The sequence below is a fragment of the Daphnia magna genome, linkage group LG3, assembly GCF_020631705.1.
Source record: "Daphnia magna isolate NIES linkage group LG3, ASM2063170v1.1, whole genome shotgun sequence".
NCBI classification, from domain to species: domain Eukaryota; kingdom Metazoa; phylum Arthropoda; class Branchiopoda; order Diplostraca; family Daphniidae; genus Daphnia; species Daphnia magna.
Window position 1 is genome coordinate 9,416,825 of NC_059184.1, and position 14,877 is coordinate 9,431,701.

General features: G+C 37.0%; 1 protein-coding gene across 1 annotated transcript; it reads left to right on the top strand.

Moving 5' to 3' along the window:
• Nucleotides 1-2,985: 2,985 nt before the first annotated feature.
• LOC116919331 lies at nucleotides 2,986-4,604 on the top strand. Its single transcript, XM_045171184.1, has 7 exons — nucleotides 2,986-3,144; nucleotides 3,220-3,343; nucleotides 3,467-3,607; nucleotides 3,693-4,042; nucleotides 4,103-4,154; nucleotides 4,224-4,322; nucleotides 4,423-4,604. The coding sequence occupies exons 1-7, from the start codon at nucleotides 2,986-2,988 to the stop codon at nucleotides 4,602-4,604; spliced, it is 1,107 nt and encodes a 368-aa protein (XP_045027119.1).
• The last annotated feature ends 10,273 nt before the right edge of the window (nucleotides 4,605-14,877 follow it).

Below are 14,877 nucleotides of genomic sequence, written 5' to 3' on the forward strand. Positions count from 1 at the left end.
ACATTTACGAGTTTTTTGGTATATAATTTTCTTTTCGTACTTTGCCCAATGCCTTGAGAATTCAAAATTATTGTAAGGTTTACATACAAAATCTTGTGCCACCCTTGAGTTGCTGCCTCTCTTGCTTGGTGTCCACCCGTTTCAGCCCTTTTTTTTCGGTGCTTCTATTTTGTCGTTTTCGGCCCTGATTTTGTCCGTTTCAGCACTGTGTTTGTATTTTTTGGCACCGCCGCCAGATTTAGTACCAGGTGTGTTTTTCCGTTTCGGCACTAAGTTTGTCCATTTCGGCCCCGTCGACCTGTCAGGTCGTAAAGGTTTAATAGAAACGAGGCTCATGGTGTGAAAGCGGAGACATCAGGCAGGGTAGCTTTTATGCTAGTTTTGTGCGAGAGACCTGAGTACTAACAACTGCTTTCGGGGTAGGACAGCAGTACCCAAATGCTGAACGGGGTGGGGCGGGGAGGGTAGGTTAGGTTAGGTAGGCCAGGATAGGTTAGGTTATGGAAGGAGAGCCAGTGTTTCAGTGGACCGGATGATCGGGTTGTTTCAATTTGTTTTTTGAAGAATTTATTAATTCTTTCCACGATGATTGGTGATTTTAAAGGGTTTTTGAAGAATTTTTTAGTTTTTTTGCTGCTAAGTAGCCCTTTAGTAGACGTTGAATTTTTAGTCTGCACTAATTTCGTTGATGAAGACCAAAGGAGATAGTGGTACGGGAGATTGGGGGGAGAGTGAAGCCTTGTATGAATTTCCCGTAGGCAAATGAGAGTCTTCATCTACTGAGTGTTTATCTGGTAGAAAGATATTATCATCGCCGGGAAATTCAGATGCGGCGCTAGGAGTTAATTGGTTGACAAAGGGGGTTCGATCTATGCATTCACATTCAGTTTGGTGTGGAATAACTAGAACCGTTTCCCAATCATTTTCAATCAGCGGTCAGGGTCTAGAGGGCGCGATACTCGAACTGCAAGCCGTTTTTAAAAACTAGAGTGAGTGAGGATTTGGTGTTGAAAATGAGTTAGGGCTTTGTTGGTATAACAAGCCAAAGACCCAATTAAGCAGTGTGTTGGATTTGAAAACATCAAATCACTCAAATCCAAATCAAATCCGAAAAATTTGAGGATTTGGATTGGATTTCCCAATGTGGGAAAAGGCAGTGATTTGATTTGGATTTGACGCAAAATGTCATAAAAATCAAATCAATTTCAAATCCAAATCCAAATCATTAAGAGTAACTTAACCAATGGCCCACCAGAGGTCTGACTTCGCAGACGCCTACTGACATGACTTGACTTCTGACCTAATTTGAGCTCAGTCATATTCCTTCGCACGTTGAGTATCTGAATTCTGTGTTTTTATTTTAATGTAACTCTGAGTGAATTTTCTGCAGGTATAAATGTTTAATTAATATTTTTACTTTCTGTTCGGTTTTATACATGTTCCCATTTTGGCATTTTCCTTTTTGGTTTGGTCTTTTCAATAGACCACTATTTCACTAAGTTAACGTGACTGTAGGACCTCGTGATTGTGCCAACTTTGCAATCTACATCTATCAATTACATCAAAGATTCAAAGACAATTAATAAAGGTATCAGTGTATAAGTCCTGTTTATACGCCATGTTCCAACACTTAAAAAGTTTTTCTTTGTAGATTAGTTTGGTCTACTACTAGCTTATGGATCTTTCTGTTGTACATGGTGTTACTGCGAGACAATTAAAATCAGTTGGAATTCTGATTGCGACTAATTAGCCAGGTCTAGTTCTGTTAGTTTAGTTTACCTACATCAAGGTACTACTTTAACAACTAGCTATGTAGAACTGTGAACTCATCAATCTACATCTATCAATTACATCAAAAATTCAAAGACAATTAATAAAGGTATCAGTGTATAAGTCCTGTTAATACGCCATGTTCCAACACTTAAAAAGTTTTTCTTTGTAGATTAGTTTGGTCTACTACTAGCTTATGTATCTTTCTGTTGTACATGGTGTTACTGCGAGCCAATTGAAATCAGTTGGAATTCTGATTGCGACTAATTAGCCAGGTCTAGTTCTGTTAGTTTAGTTTACCTACATCAAGGTACTACTTTAACAACTAGCTATGTAGAACTGTGAACTCATCAATCCTTTTATTTTAACTGACATTTTAGAATGAGTACAAGAGGAAACAAAAACGAATCACGAGGAGGTGGTTCACGAGGACGTGGTAGCTCACGAGAACGTGGCAGCTCATGAGGACGTGGTACCTCAGGCAATGGGCAAACCGTTCGAGCTACAAATCTTACTAATACTCCACTTGCTCAAGACATTTCTCAAGAAAATGAAGAACGTATACTATTAGCCGAAGAAGAAAATCACGGGCGAATTGATGAAAGTATGGAAACTGAAGATGAGCAAGCAGATGAAGAAACTGCACAACTACCTTCACATCTAAGTTACCAGAAGGTGCGCATTCTATCCCGATTTTTGAGCAAAGCAAATGGCCAAAATGGAGGAAGACTTGTTTGACTGATTGGCATGAAGCATCTGGAAAAGTACTTGCAAAGTGCAAGTTCTGCAGTTCTGGTATCTATCATTCTGGAAACAAAGACTCGTATTCAAATTTTTTAAGACATATCAAAAGGAATCATGTTGAGGAATATGGCAAAATTCCTAAATCCTATCCTAAATCCAGTCTCAGACAATCTTCGATGACCACGTTTGTTTGCAATGGAAAGAAAACTTCTAAGGCCAAAAAATAACAGTTAGATAAATTGGTTACTTTAATGATCTGCAAGGACAACCTTCCCCTTACGATTTTAAAACGAGAGGGGTTTCGGAATTTGATGGCCGCTGCAGTTCCAGATTACCAAATTCCTTCTTACAAACGAATGCGAGAGACACTCATTCCACATCTTTATGAGGAAGTTGCAACAACAGTTAAGAAAACGTCTTGCCTCGTCCCCTGCTTGTTCAGTAATGATGGATTTGTGGTCTTCTAAGTCAATGGAAGGATTCTTGGGTGTATCATGTTCTGCGGTGCCTTGTGACTATGAACCCTTTACAGCATTTCTCTCCCTCCGTGAGATGCCAAAGAATCATACGGCAGCAGCAATCTTTGCGGAATACGAGTCTACGATTGAGGATTGGGAAGTAAATAAAAAGGTAAAGTTTAAGAAATCAATTCGTTTGGCTGATGAATGAATTAATTCTTACTTATTCCGTTTTTGCTCATTTTAGGAGATTCGGTGTGTTACTGACAACGCCCGTAACATGATTGCTGCTTTAAGGGTTAAACTTCCAACATTTGTGGACGAGACGGAAAAAGCTCAAGAGGAAGAGGAGTTAATAGGAATTGAAATTGAGGCGGGAATTGACGTTCCAAACTATCTACTAGTCCCCGAGTTTGCTGAATTAATTGCCGAGGCAGACAGCAATGACTTAGAAAGCAATGCTTCGGATTCCGAAGATCATTTTGTATTAGATCTGGATTTAGAATCGTTACTGAACGACAACACCGAGAAGTGTAATGAGACTGGATACAACGTAACGGCTGGTTATCATGCAAGATGTTTGCCCCACCATGTCAAATTAGCCATCAAAGACGGACTTTTAGTCCTTGAGGTCAGTTTTTGAAACTTTTCATAAATACTTTCTCTAATTATGATTTTATTTTATTTAGAAAGTTGCCAAAGGTGCATTGAATCTTCTAGGGAAGATTGTTGGTGGTATAAGGAGGAGTGTCGTTGACATGAAGACGTTAATGGATTGTGTTGGTTTCAAAATTCCAATGTTAAACCAAACCCGCTGGAGTTCGCAGTATGGGATGATAAAAGGATCATTGGAAGCCATGGATAAGGATCCCAACATACAATCGAAACTTAACAGCTGCGCTGTTCATGGTTCTCTTACAGCCATACAAATCAAGAGTTTGCGAGAACTCGTCATTCTACTTGGACCATTTAAAATAGCAATGGATGCTTTTCAGAAAGAACCTGAAACGATTGGACTAGTTATTCCGTTCTACCTGGATCTAGTTAACAAATGTAGCCTGGATCCTCAAGTAAATCCTGATGCTCGATCCATCAATTAGTGTAAAACGGTGGCTGAAGCTCTCCAAAAGTCCCTCAAGACTAGGTTGAATTATGTTCTGAATGATTCGCTCTATTTAATTGGTAAAATTTTTACTGAGATTGTTTTAAATATTTCATTACAATTTGCAAACATTTGAATTTTTATTATAGGATCGATATTAGACCCTCGCATCAAGAAATCATTCATCGAAGCTGGTGGTCTCGACGAAAAAGCCGTTCTCAGAGCAGTGTCAGACATCATTTTGTCCCGTTATCGAATAACTTAGTAGAAAGTTTCGAACTTCGTTTAAATATTTACATTTCTCTGCAATTGATTAAATGGACTCATTTTTACCCCATTTATTGTTAGGTGAGAACGAAATTGAGAGTTCTGCCAATGAAAAACGTCATAATTCACAGGACCCTAATGACTATGAGACTTCATCGGCTGCAAAAAGAAGTAAATTTAATCGCCCCATTTTGTCCTCAGTTTTACCTAAACCACGAACTGAATCTTATCCTGCTTCAGAAAAAGTATTAGAGGAATTTTAAAAATATCTCTCCGAATTCCCGATTGTCAACGACTCGGAAGAATTCGATTTGTCTTACAGTCCTCTTTTATTCTGGAAACAAAATAAGCATAGATTCCCAGCTCTTGCCCCCATTGCTAGAGACGTGATGGGCGTTCCAGCATCATCAAGTAATATTGAGCGTGGCTTTAGCAAGGCTGTTGATATTAAATCAGCAAAAAAAAATATAATTAAAGCTAGCCTTTTTCAAATGCTTTTGTTTATTAAAAAAAACTGCCATTTCCTTTCTTAATCATTTCCTCACTTAATCATCATCATCACTTAATAAGTTAATAGCTGTCGGCCTGTCGCTTATCTAGTTATTTTAATTTAGTTTTTTTATGTTTTCTTCTTAAGTTTTTGGTTAATAAGTTACGTAAAGTGACAGTTGACAAGTTGAGTGAAGAACCCAGCATAAACAAGTTTTTTTCTTAATTGGTTTCATTATTTTGAAGAGGATTTGATTTGGATTTGATTTGGATTTGACAAAAATCAAATCAATTTCGAATTGATTTGGATTTGACTCTTTTTTCATTTGATTTGATTTGAAATTTTCAGATTTTTTACAAAATGATTTGATTTGGATTTGGAAATTGTTGAAATGATTTGGATTTGTCAAATCCGACCAAATTTTCCAAATCCAATACACTGCAATTAAGACAACAGAATCACGAGTCAAAGAAAATCAGAGTTTCGAGACAACTGGATGATTGTAAAAGAACTTTTATTGGACTCAATCGCGACGGCCACAAGGCCTCATGTTGAGATAAAAGGTTAAAACAATACTGGAAAAAGCCACAAGAAATTCAGCTTGTATAGCGAGAAAAAGGCGGGGCTTGATCCAGAATCCAGTTGTGGTTGCGTAAACGTTGTGCCGTGCTTTCCGAAGAGACGGGTTCAGCAAGCTCCTTTCCAATTCACGGTGAGTCCGCATGGTGGAGTGGTGGTCGAGTTCGATGTAAACAAGCTCCAGGCAGATGTATCCAAGGACGATGTTGGTGCAGAGCCTGGGAACGAGGGGGCTGGTCAGTATATTGCACGTGGAGCTGAGTTTTCCTAGAAAAAAGTTGAAGGTCTTGCAATCGAGAGAGGTTTAAGTAACATGACCTGGTTCTCGGTGGGCCACAAAAAACATGCCGAGGCACAAAGGAAGGAAAAAAGGAAGAAAGGTCGTGGGAAACTAGTTGGTGATAGTAATCCATGGCCGATTCTTGATTGTTACGAAAAAAATGGCTAGACGAATCACACCAAACGGTGGAGGATACAATGTACAGAATATGCAAAAGTGTGGTTAGAAAACGGGCAGGTGTCGGAAAACGTGTATAAACAGTTTTCCACACCCGTTTTTTAACTAAGACAGAAAACAGTTCAACCAGTCCTGCCAAAAGGTAGACAATTGAACGTTGGATCGGGACAGAGTATGCAAAATTGTGATTAAAAAACCGCCAGGTGTCGGAAGACGTGTGTAATAGTTTTCCACACCCGTGTTTTAACTAGGACAGAAAACAGTAGAGAATTGAACGTTGAATCTGGACAGAATATGCAAAAGTTTAAAAAAACGGGCAGGTGTCGGAAAACGTGTGTAAATAGTTTTCCAAACCCGTTTTTTAACTAGGGGAGAAAGCAGTAGAGAATTGAACCTTGAGTCTGGACAGAGTATGCAAAATTGTGATTAAAAAACGGGCAGGTGTCGGAAAACGTGTGTAAATAGTTTTCCACACCCGTTTTTTAACTAGGACAGAAAACAGTTCAACCAGTCCTGCCAAAAGGTAGAGAATTGAACGTTGAATCTGGAGAGATGCATAGTTTTTGGCCAAAAGATGCAAAAATGTAGTAAAGAACGGATCTTATGGAACAAGACATGTATATCTAGCGTTACACAGTCGTTTTTTTTACTGGAAAAGAAATCAGGTCAACTAAACATACCAAAAGGTAGAGAATTGAACGCTGATTCTGGTGAGGTGCATAATTCGGGTGTAGACTTTTTTCTAGCGATCAGAAAGTGCAAAAATGTAGCAAAAAACAAGTCTTATGGAAAAAACCATGTGTATATAGTTTTCCAAAGTTGTTTTTTAACTGGAACAGTAATCAGGTCAACCAAACATGCCAAAAGGTAGAGAATTGAATGCTGAGTCTGAGGGATGCATAGTTCGGGTCTAGATCCTTGCTTTGGGTCCAAAAGATGCAAAAATGTAGTAAAAAACGGATCTTATGGAGGAAGACATGTGTATATGGTATTCCACAGTCGTTTTTTTACTGGAACAGAAATCAGGTCGACAAAACATGCCAAAAGGTAGAGAATGGAGCGCTGAATCTGGTGAGGGGCATAATTCGGGTGTAGACTTTTGTCTAGGGTTCGAAAAGTGCAAAAATGTAGCAAAAAACGGGCATTATGGAAAAAACCATGTGTATATAGTTTTCCAAAGCCGTTTTTTTGCTGGAACAGTGATCAGGTCCCGTCAGGTCGTAATCCACCAGGTGTCGTCGTGTAAATTATCTTTTGTTTCTCTAATTTTTTGCACATTGTTCTTGTACGTGGTGTTCGTGTGTCACACATGAAAATTTGTATAATTTTGCTCAAGTGAAATAGCAATGGAAAGACCCACCAGAGTAAGAAAGCAGCCAAGTCGGTTTGCCGATTTTGAGCTTGGTGAGGATTCAGGGAAGTAAGTAAGTGGGGGAATTGGACGTGGAGGACGTGGAGGACGTGGTGGACGTGGTGGACATGGTCGACAAGTAGGAGTGGCTGATATGGAAATTTTTGGTGATTCTGGGAAGATGATGAAAGTGCGTGGTGGGCGTGTGGCTGTCGGTGGCAATCGGCCCATCCAACCAATTGATTACATCGTCAGTGTTAGCAATAAAATCATTTGTTAATCTATATTTTCTTTTGTATTAGGGCATTTCCGAAGAAGCCAGACACCAGCTTGACGCTGAGTGTGAACGACCAAAAATTAAGGTGCACCAACAACAAAGTGTAATCGACGAGGAAATTCGTGTGCTTCGCTTGCGTTTGAAGACACTCAGTGACAAACTAACACCAAGCGGAAAGGACAACAGTGTTTGCGAATTTTTTGAAGGAGAGTGCATGCAAGACATTGGGCCGACATTCATGTGTTTTGAAAAAAATTGCGGCAAAGTGTTCAAGCATGTGCTAATTCGAGAAGACACGCCTTACATTGTCATCCCTGGCAGCTAATGCCCGCAGTGCAATCCACCGTATGTGAATCCACATGCAACTGTGCTTCCGTTTGCGCAGTTTCCTCACAAATCCATGTGCCAAGTGTTGTTGTGCCCAGTGTTGTTGTGCCCAGTGTTGTTGAGCCGCTGCAAGTGCCACCCAGCAAAAGTGCTTCAGAAAACCAAGTGTCTTCATTCAAAAGTGTTACACCACGGGTGGGACTTTACAAACGGCCTGGAGCACAACTTAGTATTGGTGAGGCGAAATTGCCAAGACAGAATCTGGAAGCTCGCAGGGAATCACACAAAGGATTTCCCTCTGATGTGCACTACAGAGCAAATTTGGCATATCGGAAAAAGTATGGCAAGGATCGCCCAAATGGAAGAAACACAATTTTATTGTGTGATAGTACAGGTATTTATTTAAACAATACAAATATAGTTATATTTAAACAAATATTTTTATTTCTGATGGGCGTCAAGCAGCAAAAAATTTTGTTACTCATGAAGCCTCGCACATTTTGAACCGCGGTGCGGACTACTATTAGTGCAGCCGCAAAGCGATTAAGAAGGTCGGCCAAAGTGTTAGTGAACTGACTCCGCAGCAGTTGGTGGTATATAAAAAACACTGCAATTTTTTTGTATTTGAATTGCCATCCAATAAAAAAACCAAGTAAGTTGTTAAATAAGTTGCAAAACCATGACCAAGATTGAACGTTTATAACAACACCATTGCCTTAGCTGTTTGCTGCAATACTTTCATATCCCAACTGGTCGACCTTGGGCGAGAAAAAAGTGAATAAATATTCAACAACTTCTTTAAAGACAAGTTTATTTGCGATAACTTAGGAAGTGCTGGGCATAATTAATACAGATTGAAGCAAAGTTGATAAGACGGAGGTGGGGATGTTGGCTAGAGAATCAGACAAAAAGCATTTATTTTGTTCACTTAAAATAGGGCGGAGGGAGACAACTTCAACGAATGGAAGAGCTAGGTGCCTTTAACTGGCTCTTTCGAAGACACCAGAAGAAGGCGCTCTAACCATTGAAGGCGCTTATCGGAATTCTTACAGGGGATCCATCCCTATAATCGTTGAAGGAGCAAATCTCATTCCTTCACCAGACGATGACGATAAGGAACAGGGTATTGTGCTTGATGGACTTGTTTTTGCTGATGGAGAAGTGAGAGATGGAGGAAGTAAAAAAAATTATGTGGGTGAGAGGAGTGAAAAAAATAGGGCAGAAAGTAAAGAAAATGAGGAGGAGAGTGAAGGAGAAAGTGAAGAAGAAAATAAAGAAGAGAGTGAAGAAAATAGGGTGGAGAGTGAAGTGCCCATAGGACCCAGTGTATTTTTCGAAACATAAAATCATTAGGTTAAATTACTGAATAATAAAATAACAATTAATAAATAAGAAGTGTAATAAACTACATTTTAATTATTTGATAGGTTTGACAAGAGCATACCGTAACCGTACAGATACGCTAATTCGGGTGATTTGCAAGTGAGTTTTTTAATTATAAATATTAAAAAGAAACCATTTTCATATTTTTCAGGTTCAAACCACCAACGACGTTGAGGGTTGGCAAACACACCTCGCTAATTACGCTGGCCTTATGATTAGTTCCAGAGGTATCAACCTCTATATCCTACTCGAAGTTTTCTATGAGGAAGCTATAGGGCTGTTCGACATCTTTTTTCATATTTGATTTGATCGCGCAACGCAGCATTCGACGACTGATTCTGTCTGCTATGACTGTATTTTGTTATTGTGCGAAATATGAATAAATTTAAAAGTTTCGCTGAAAAAGTTTAGGTTTTTTTCACTTTATTCATCATTTTGTTTTTTGTGTTAGTGTAAAACTATGTCGTGTTCCGACTATGCAAATGGACTCGTACGTGATGAGAAAACCCGTTAGTTAGATAAGTTAAAATCGTTAAATAGTGAGTGTCTCTATTCCATTCCCTAATCTATGAGGAAACACTCATTAGATTGTTGCCCAATTGTTCCCAAAATTTCTCTTCCAGACCTATTCATCTATTTGGTCGAAACCAAAAGTTATCAAAATCACTTGGAGGCCCTTGGTGCATACAAGGGCATTTCTTATGAATTGCAGCAGGCTGTTAGAGAGTTCATGGCCATTGCTCTTGCAACCCTAGTTGTATTGATGAAGGCAAAGGTATCTTGGATAAAGTCTATTTTACCCGACCAAAGTAACTTTGTTATTACTTAACTCAACTACTTAACGACACAAATATACTGAACTGTTCTGTATTCTACTGATTGATAGAATAATAGTTATTTTAGAATCACAATGTTGCCAAACGTAGTAAGGCATGTTGCCGTCATTAAATGGTATTATGTATTAAATAAAAATAAAAGATCTGCAATATTTTATGTGAATGAAGTGTTTGGTAGCTTATTGGTATAGCACTGGATTGGTGCGATTGCGGTCTATGTTTCAAATCTAGCGAAAGTAAAGTGATTTTAGATTATGTTAATAAATTACGTTTATGTAAATTGAAGTCCCTTTTTACTTTACTATTCAACAATTATTATACTTTAAATACTAAAGTTTAGTAAAGTGTAGTATTTCCATTTCTAGTATGACAAACATGTAGTTAAGTAATATTTAACTAAAATGATTTTAGTTAAATTAATTTGTGTATTTATGTCAATACTAGTTGATTTGATTATTTCTATGAATAAATCTATTATAATTAGTCGTTATTAAATGACATGTTCAGATTGGCTTATACAATGTGTAAAGAATCTTGAAATTATATTATTGAGTAGGTCAGTGGTATAGCACTAGATTAATAAAAATAAGGCTTAAGGTTCAAATCTAGATGTGGTATAATTTTCTAAGTTTGTGTAGTTGAATTTATTTTGTTAAGTTAATAATTAAGTTGAATAAAGTAAATTTACTATTTACCTAACTATTCAGCAAAAAATATTTTAAAAAGTTTAGTTTAATTAAGTATTGTATTTCTATTGTTTTCTGAGGAATAGTTAGCTTAGTAATACTTTACTAAATTTTAAGTTAAAATTTGGGCATTTATGTATGTTTATATTTTTTATACTTTACTATATTACACTTTACTATATTATTGTTTACTTCTAGACTATAGTATGTTATGCTTTGTTGTACTATGCTATACTTTACTATGCTATACTTCACTTTACTGAACTATTCTAAACTATTCTATACTTAAGTAAACTCTACCTTTTTTTGGATAAAGTCTATTTTATTTGAATAAAATAAAATTTCATTTAAATATAGCATGGGATAGTTCAGTGGTACCGCACTGGGTTAATATGCATGAGTCTTATGGTTCAAATCTGGTGACGGTTAAGTATTTTAGATTATGTATTTAAGGTACGTATTTGTAAAGTAATGTTACTTTTTACCTTACTATTCAACAATATTTATTTTAAAAAGGAAAGTTTAGTTAAGTATACTATTTTAATATCTAGTCTGAGAAACCCGTAGTTAAGTAATACTTACTAAACTTACATATTATAAAATGGGTTGTTTTTTTACGTAATAAAAATATTAGTATTAATTCCATCATGTCTACAAATGGATCTATTGCAGAGTTGCCGCGATCGATTTAATGATCGAGATCGATTGATCGATCGATCGAGATTTTTGCGATCGAGATCAATCGATTGATCAAACCGATTTATCAGGATCGAGATCGAGATCAATCGATTGATCAAACCGATTTATCAGGATCGAGATCGAGATCAATCGATTGATCAAACCGATTTATCAGGATCGAGATCGAGATCGAAAGGGGTTAAACGAAATCGATATCGACTGTGGCGACACCTAGTGGCGGAAGCAGAAAGTTTTACAATAGCATCCGCATACAGATGCTTTGTTTCTGTAGATGGAAAATGTTTCACTGGGTCCACTTCCACCATCCGCATACAGACAATGTTGACAAGTTCAATCCGTTCTTCATGTGTAATGTAATCCTCATTTCTTGCTATGTACTTGGCAACAATTACACTTCCTTTTTCGGTGGACTTTAAGATTTCTATCACATTAACTTCCTGTACCTGGTTAAGAAAATTATTACATGTTAATAGAAGCAGTATTTTCATGATTCATACCTTTTCAGTTGTATCCTGTTCGTAACTTGTACAAGCACTAGTAGAAGGTTCTTCTAAACTTTTACCACCACCCATACTTCCAGTTTCGTTATCCTTATTTACAACTTGTTTGTTTAAACTTTCGTCGTCACGTAAAGTCTCCAACAACTTTCTTAATTTGGCAGCTGGGCCAATTTTGAAGCCCATGCTAGCAACTTCTGCGTTATTGAGCAAAAGTAATGACTCTCCATCGATTTCATTCCCTAGTAATGAAAAAAAATTAAAAAAGAATTAGAATAATTATTTTCATGTGAAAAGATTTTATAATTTATATCTCTCAATATCCCAGTAACGTTCTCGTCAAACCCTTTCGTTTTTAAAAATTCTTCTACCTCCGTTACACTCCACAGTTTAATTTCTTCACAACGTCGAGACATTTTTTTAGCAATTGGAATTAGTGTGATTTTAGTATTTCGGAGATTCAATGTTGCAGGGATTTGGCGGAATAATGAAAATCTTTGGACAATTAACAAAAATAAAGAGTTAGAAACTAAATTATGTAACGAGGAGCTACGTAATTGTTCGAATCATTAGAACAATTTAAAAGCAAATCAAGTGGTTCTACTGATGCGCAGGATGTGATATTTAAAACCATATTTTGATTTGTTAGTCTTTCTTCGATAAGGTATGAATGGTAATGGGACTCATAAGACACCGTTTTCAAAATGGATAGTTGAAGGAAAATTTTTGAATCATTTTGATCATTTTGGACAATTACATTTCTAATGATGCCAAATTTTGGGAGACCAGAATGCGTCTCGTAAGTTTTTTTCGTAACAATTATCCCTCCAGGCCGGTATTTTAAACCACGAAATTTAACCCATTTAAAGACTGAAATCTTTAAAGAAGGATCTAAGTTAAGATCCTCATTTAGAGAGAGCGGAAGCATTTCAGTAAGATCAGCAAGCGATATACTTGATTTTCCAGATTTAACTGGTCCAAAAATTGATTTTGTACACATCGCATCATTTGCAATCAAATTAAGACAATTTAAACGTTGAACATGGCAAGCTAAGGACTTAGAAATATTAATAAAGTTGAATTGAGCTCTGCGTTTCATAACGTAATGAAACGCTTCAAACCGCATACACCAATACCGAATACCGGCCCATGCAGTTTGATCATTTCTGGATAGTGCGTCAGATGGTGGAGTTTGGTAATTGGTTGCACATCAGGAAACAACAGGTTAAATTTTTCAAAAAATTCAGAGATCATGTCCTTCAACATGTGACAATGGGCAATCGTAATCTCAGGAGCAAATATTATATCACAAATGGATAGAAGCAATAGAAGGAAACGAAAATGTGGATCGTCTTTGGGAATTTTATCACCGAACATCAGAGGAAAGTTTCTGAATAGACAAAGATTTTGCGCAGCACGTTGTTTTGTGCTATAATTCCCTCTTTCTCTTAAATTCGCATCGATGAATTTGGGGCTTGGCTTATTCGCGGCATCATATTGTCCATAATGAAAAGACCTAATTCTTTGATTAATGAGCTCAGCAGTGAGTCCATATTCCTTTTTATTTATGGACCACTCCTGTAAACATAATTTTAAGGCAAATGGAATAACTCCTTCAGGAATGTCGTGCATTGAATCAAGAATAAAATTTTCTCCGATGTGAAAATATCTGCTTTCATTTAAGGGACACGCTCCCTTAATACCCGTACTTGGATCTCCGTTCTGAAGGTTTCCTGTAACAAATTGCACTTGTTCGTCAATTGACTTCCTAGTTCTTAGTACAACATTATCTGTCGTGGCATGATTTCTGATATCAGGTCTTTTAATGTCACATAATCGACAGAACGATGTAGCCGAGGGACTCATGAAACCGCCGATTTCATGAGCCCCTTTCGTATCAGCACAAAGGGTCACTATAGTTCCATGTACTCGAAAACCAGAACGATGTTTTATGTCGAGAAGCATTCCCTCTTCACTTTCCAAAACTTTGATTTCCTTCATAAATTCTTCAATCACGAAATCAAATCCATATACTTTCAAATGATTTGTTTTTACAATTGCAAAAGGGAAAATGTTTTTCAGGCTGGAATTATCGAGGGGAGGAATATTTAGTATCATGTAGCTAAAATTTCCGATTTCGTGGAAATTCACTTTACTGCCTAGTGGCAAGTTAATTCAACATCATCAAAAAACATTTGAAATCTAACAGCAAATGGAAATTTTTTTCAAAAAAGGGTGTTCAGCAAAATGAGAACTATCCCTATGGCACCGTATGAAGCCGTCTGTCGATTTCTTTTCCGAAAAAAATGTTGTAAAAAAATCGTTATTGGAAAACAAAGCGGTCAATGTTTGTCTTACATTGATATACTGAAACGTACAATTCATTTGCTTCGGCAAATAAACACCATTTACATTTCTAACATGTCGTTCCTCACTGGCAATATATAATTCTTCAGGTGCAACGTAATTTAAATATTTAGAGAAAAATCTTTTTCCTTTAAAGGTAGTGCATAACGTATGTAAAGAATCAACTATTTCCTTTGTACTACAAGCCTCGCAATTAATTAAAGCACCCAATAAACTTTCAGTAAGAAAATTTATCGCTGCTTCACTAACATTGAATTTTGCAGAGAGTTTAAGCAGTATTTTACCCATAAGTAATTCAATTGAATTTTGAGAGTTGATTTGGACTTCTTCTAAATCAGCTTCCAAAACCGCATGGGGAATATCGACCACCATTGCTTCAACTACATTTCTAATTCAATATTATTGGCGACAAGGTTCCCACAAACATTTTTTTCACAGACTGACAAATGGTAACGAAAATTTGCGAATGAATTAACTTTCTGTGTACAACCATTTTGCCCACAGAAAATTTCATCATTTCTTTCTCTACCTGCTGTTTTAAATCCGTTCTCTTCACGAAAATGCTTAGTAAGAGCGTCATAGAATCC

Excerpts from the sequence above, each read along its gene's own strand:
- LOC116919331 (XM_045171184.1), top strand. The coding sequence starts at position 2,986 with ATGGAAGGATTCTTGGGTGTATCATGTTCTGCGGTGCCTTGTGACTAT. Across the intron at positions 3,145-3,219 it reads ATTGGGAAGTAAATAAAAAG|GAGATTCGGTGTGTTACTGA; the intron begins GTAAAGTTTAAG and ends TGCTCATTTTAG. Across the intron at positions 4,323-4,422 it reads GTCAGACATCATTTTGTCCC|GTGAGAACGAAATTGAGAGT; the intron begins GTTATCGAATAA and ends ATTTATTGTTAG.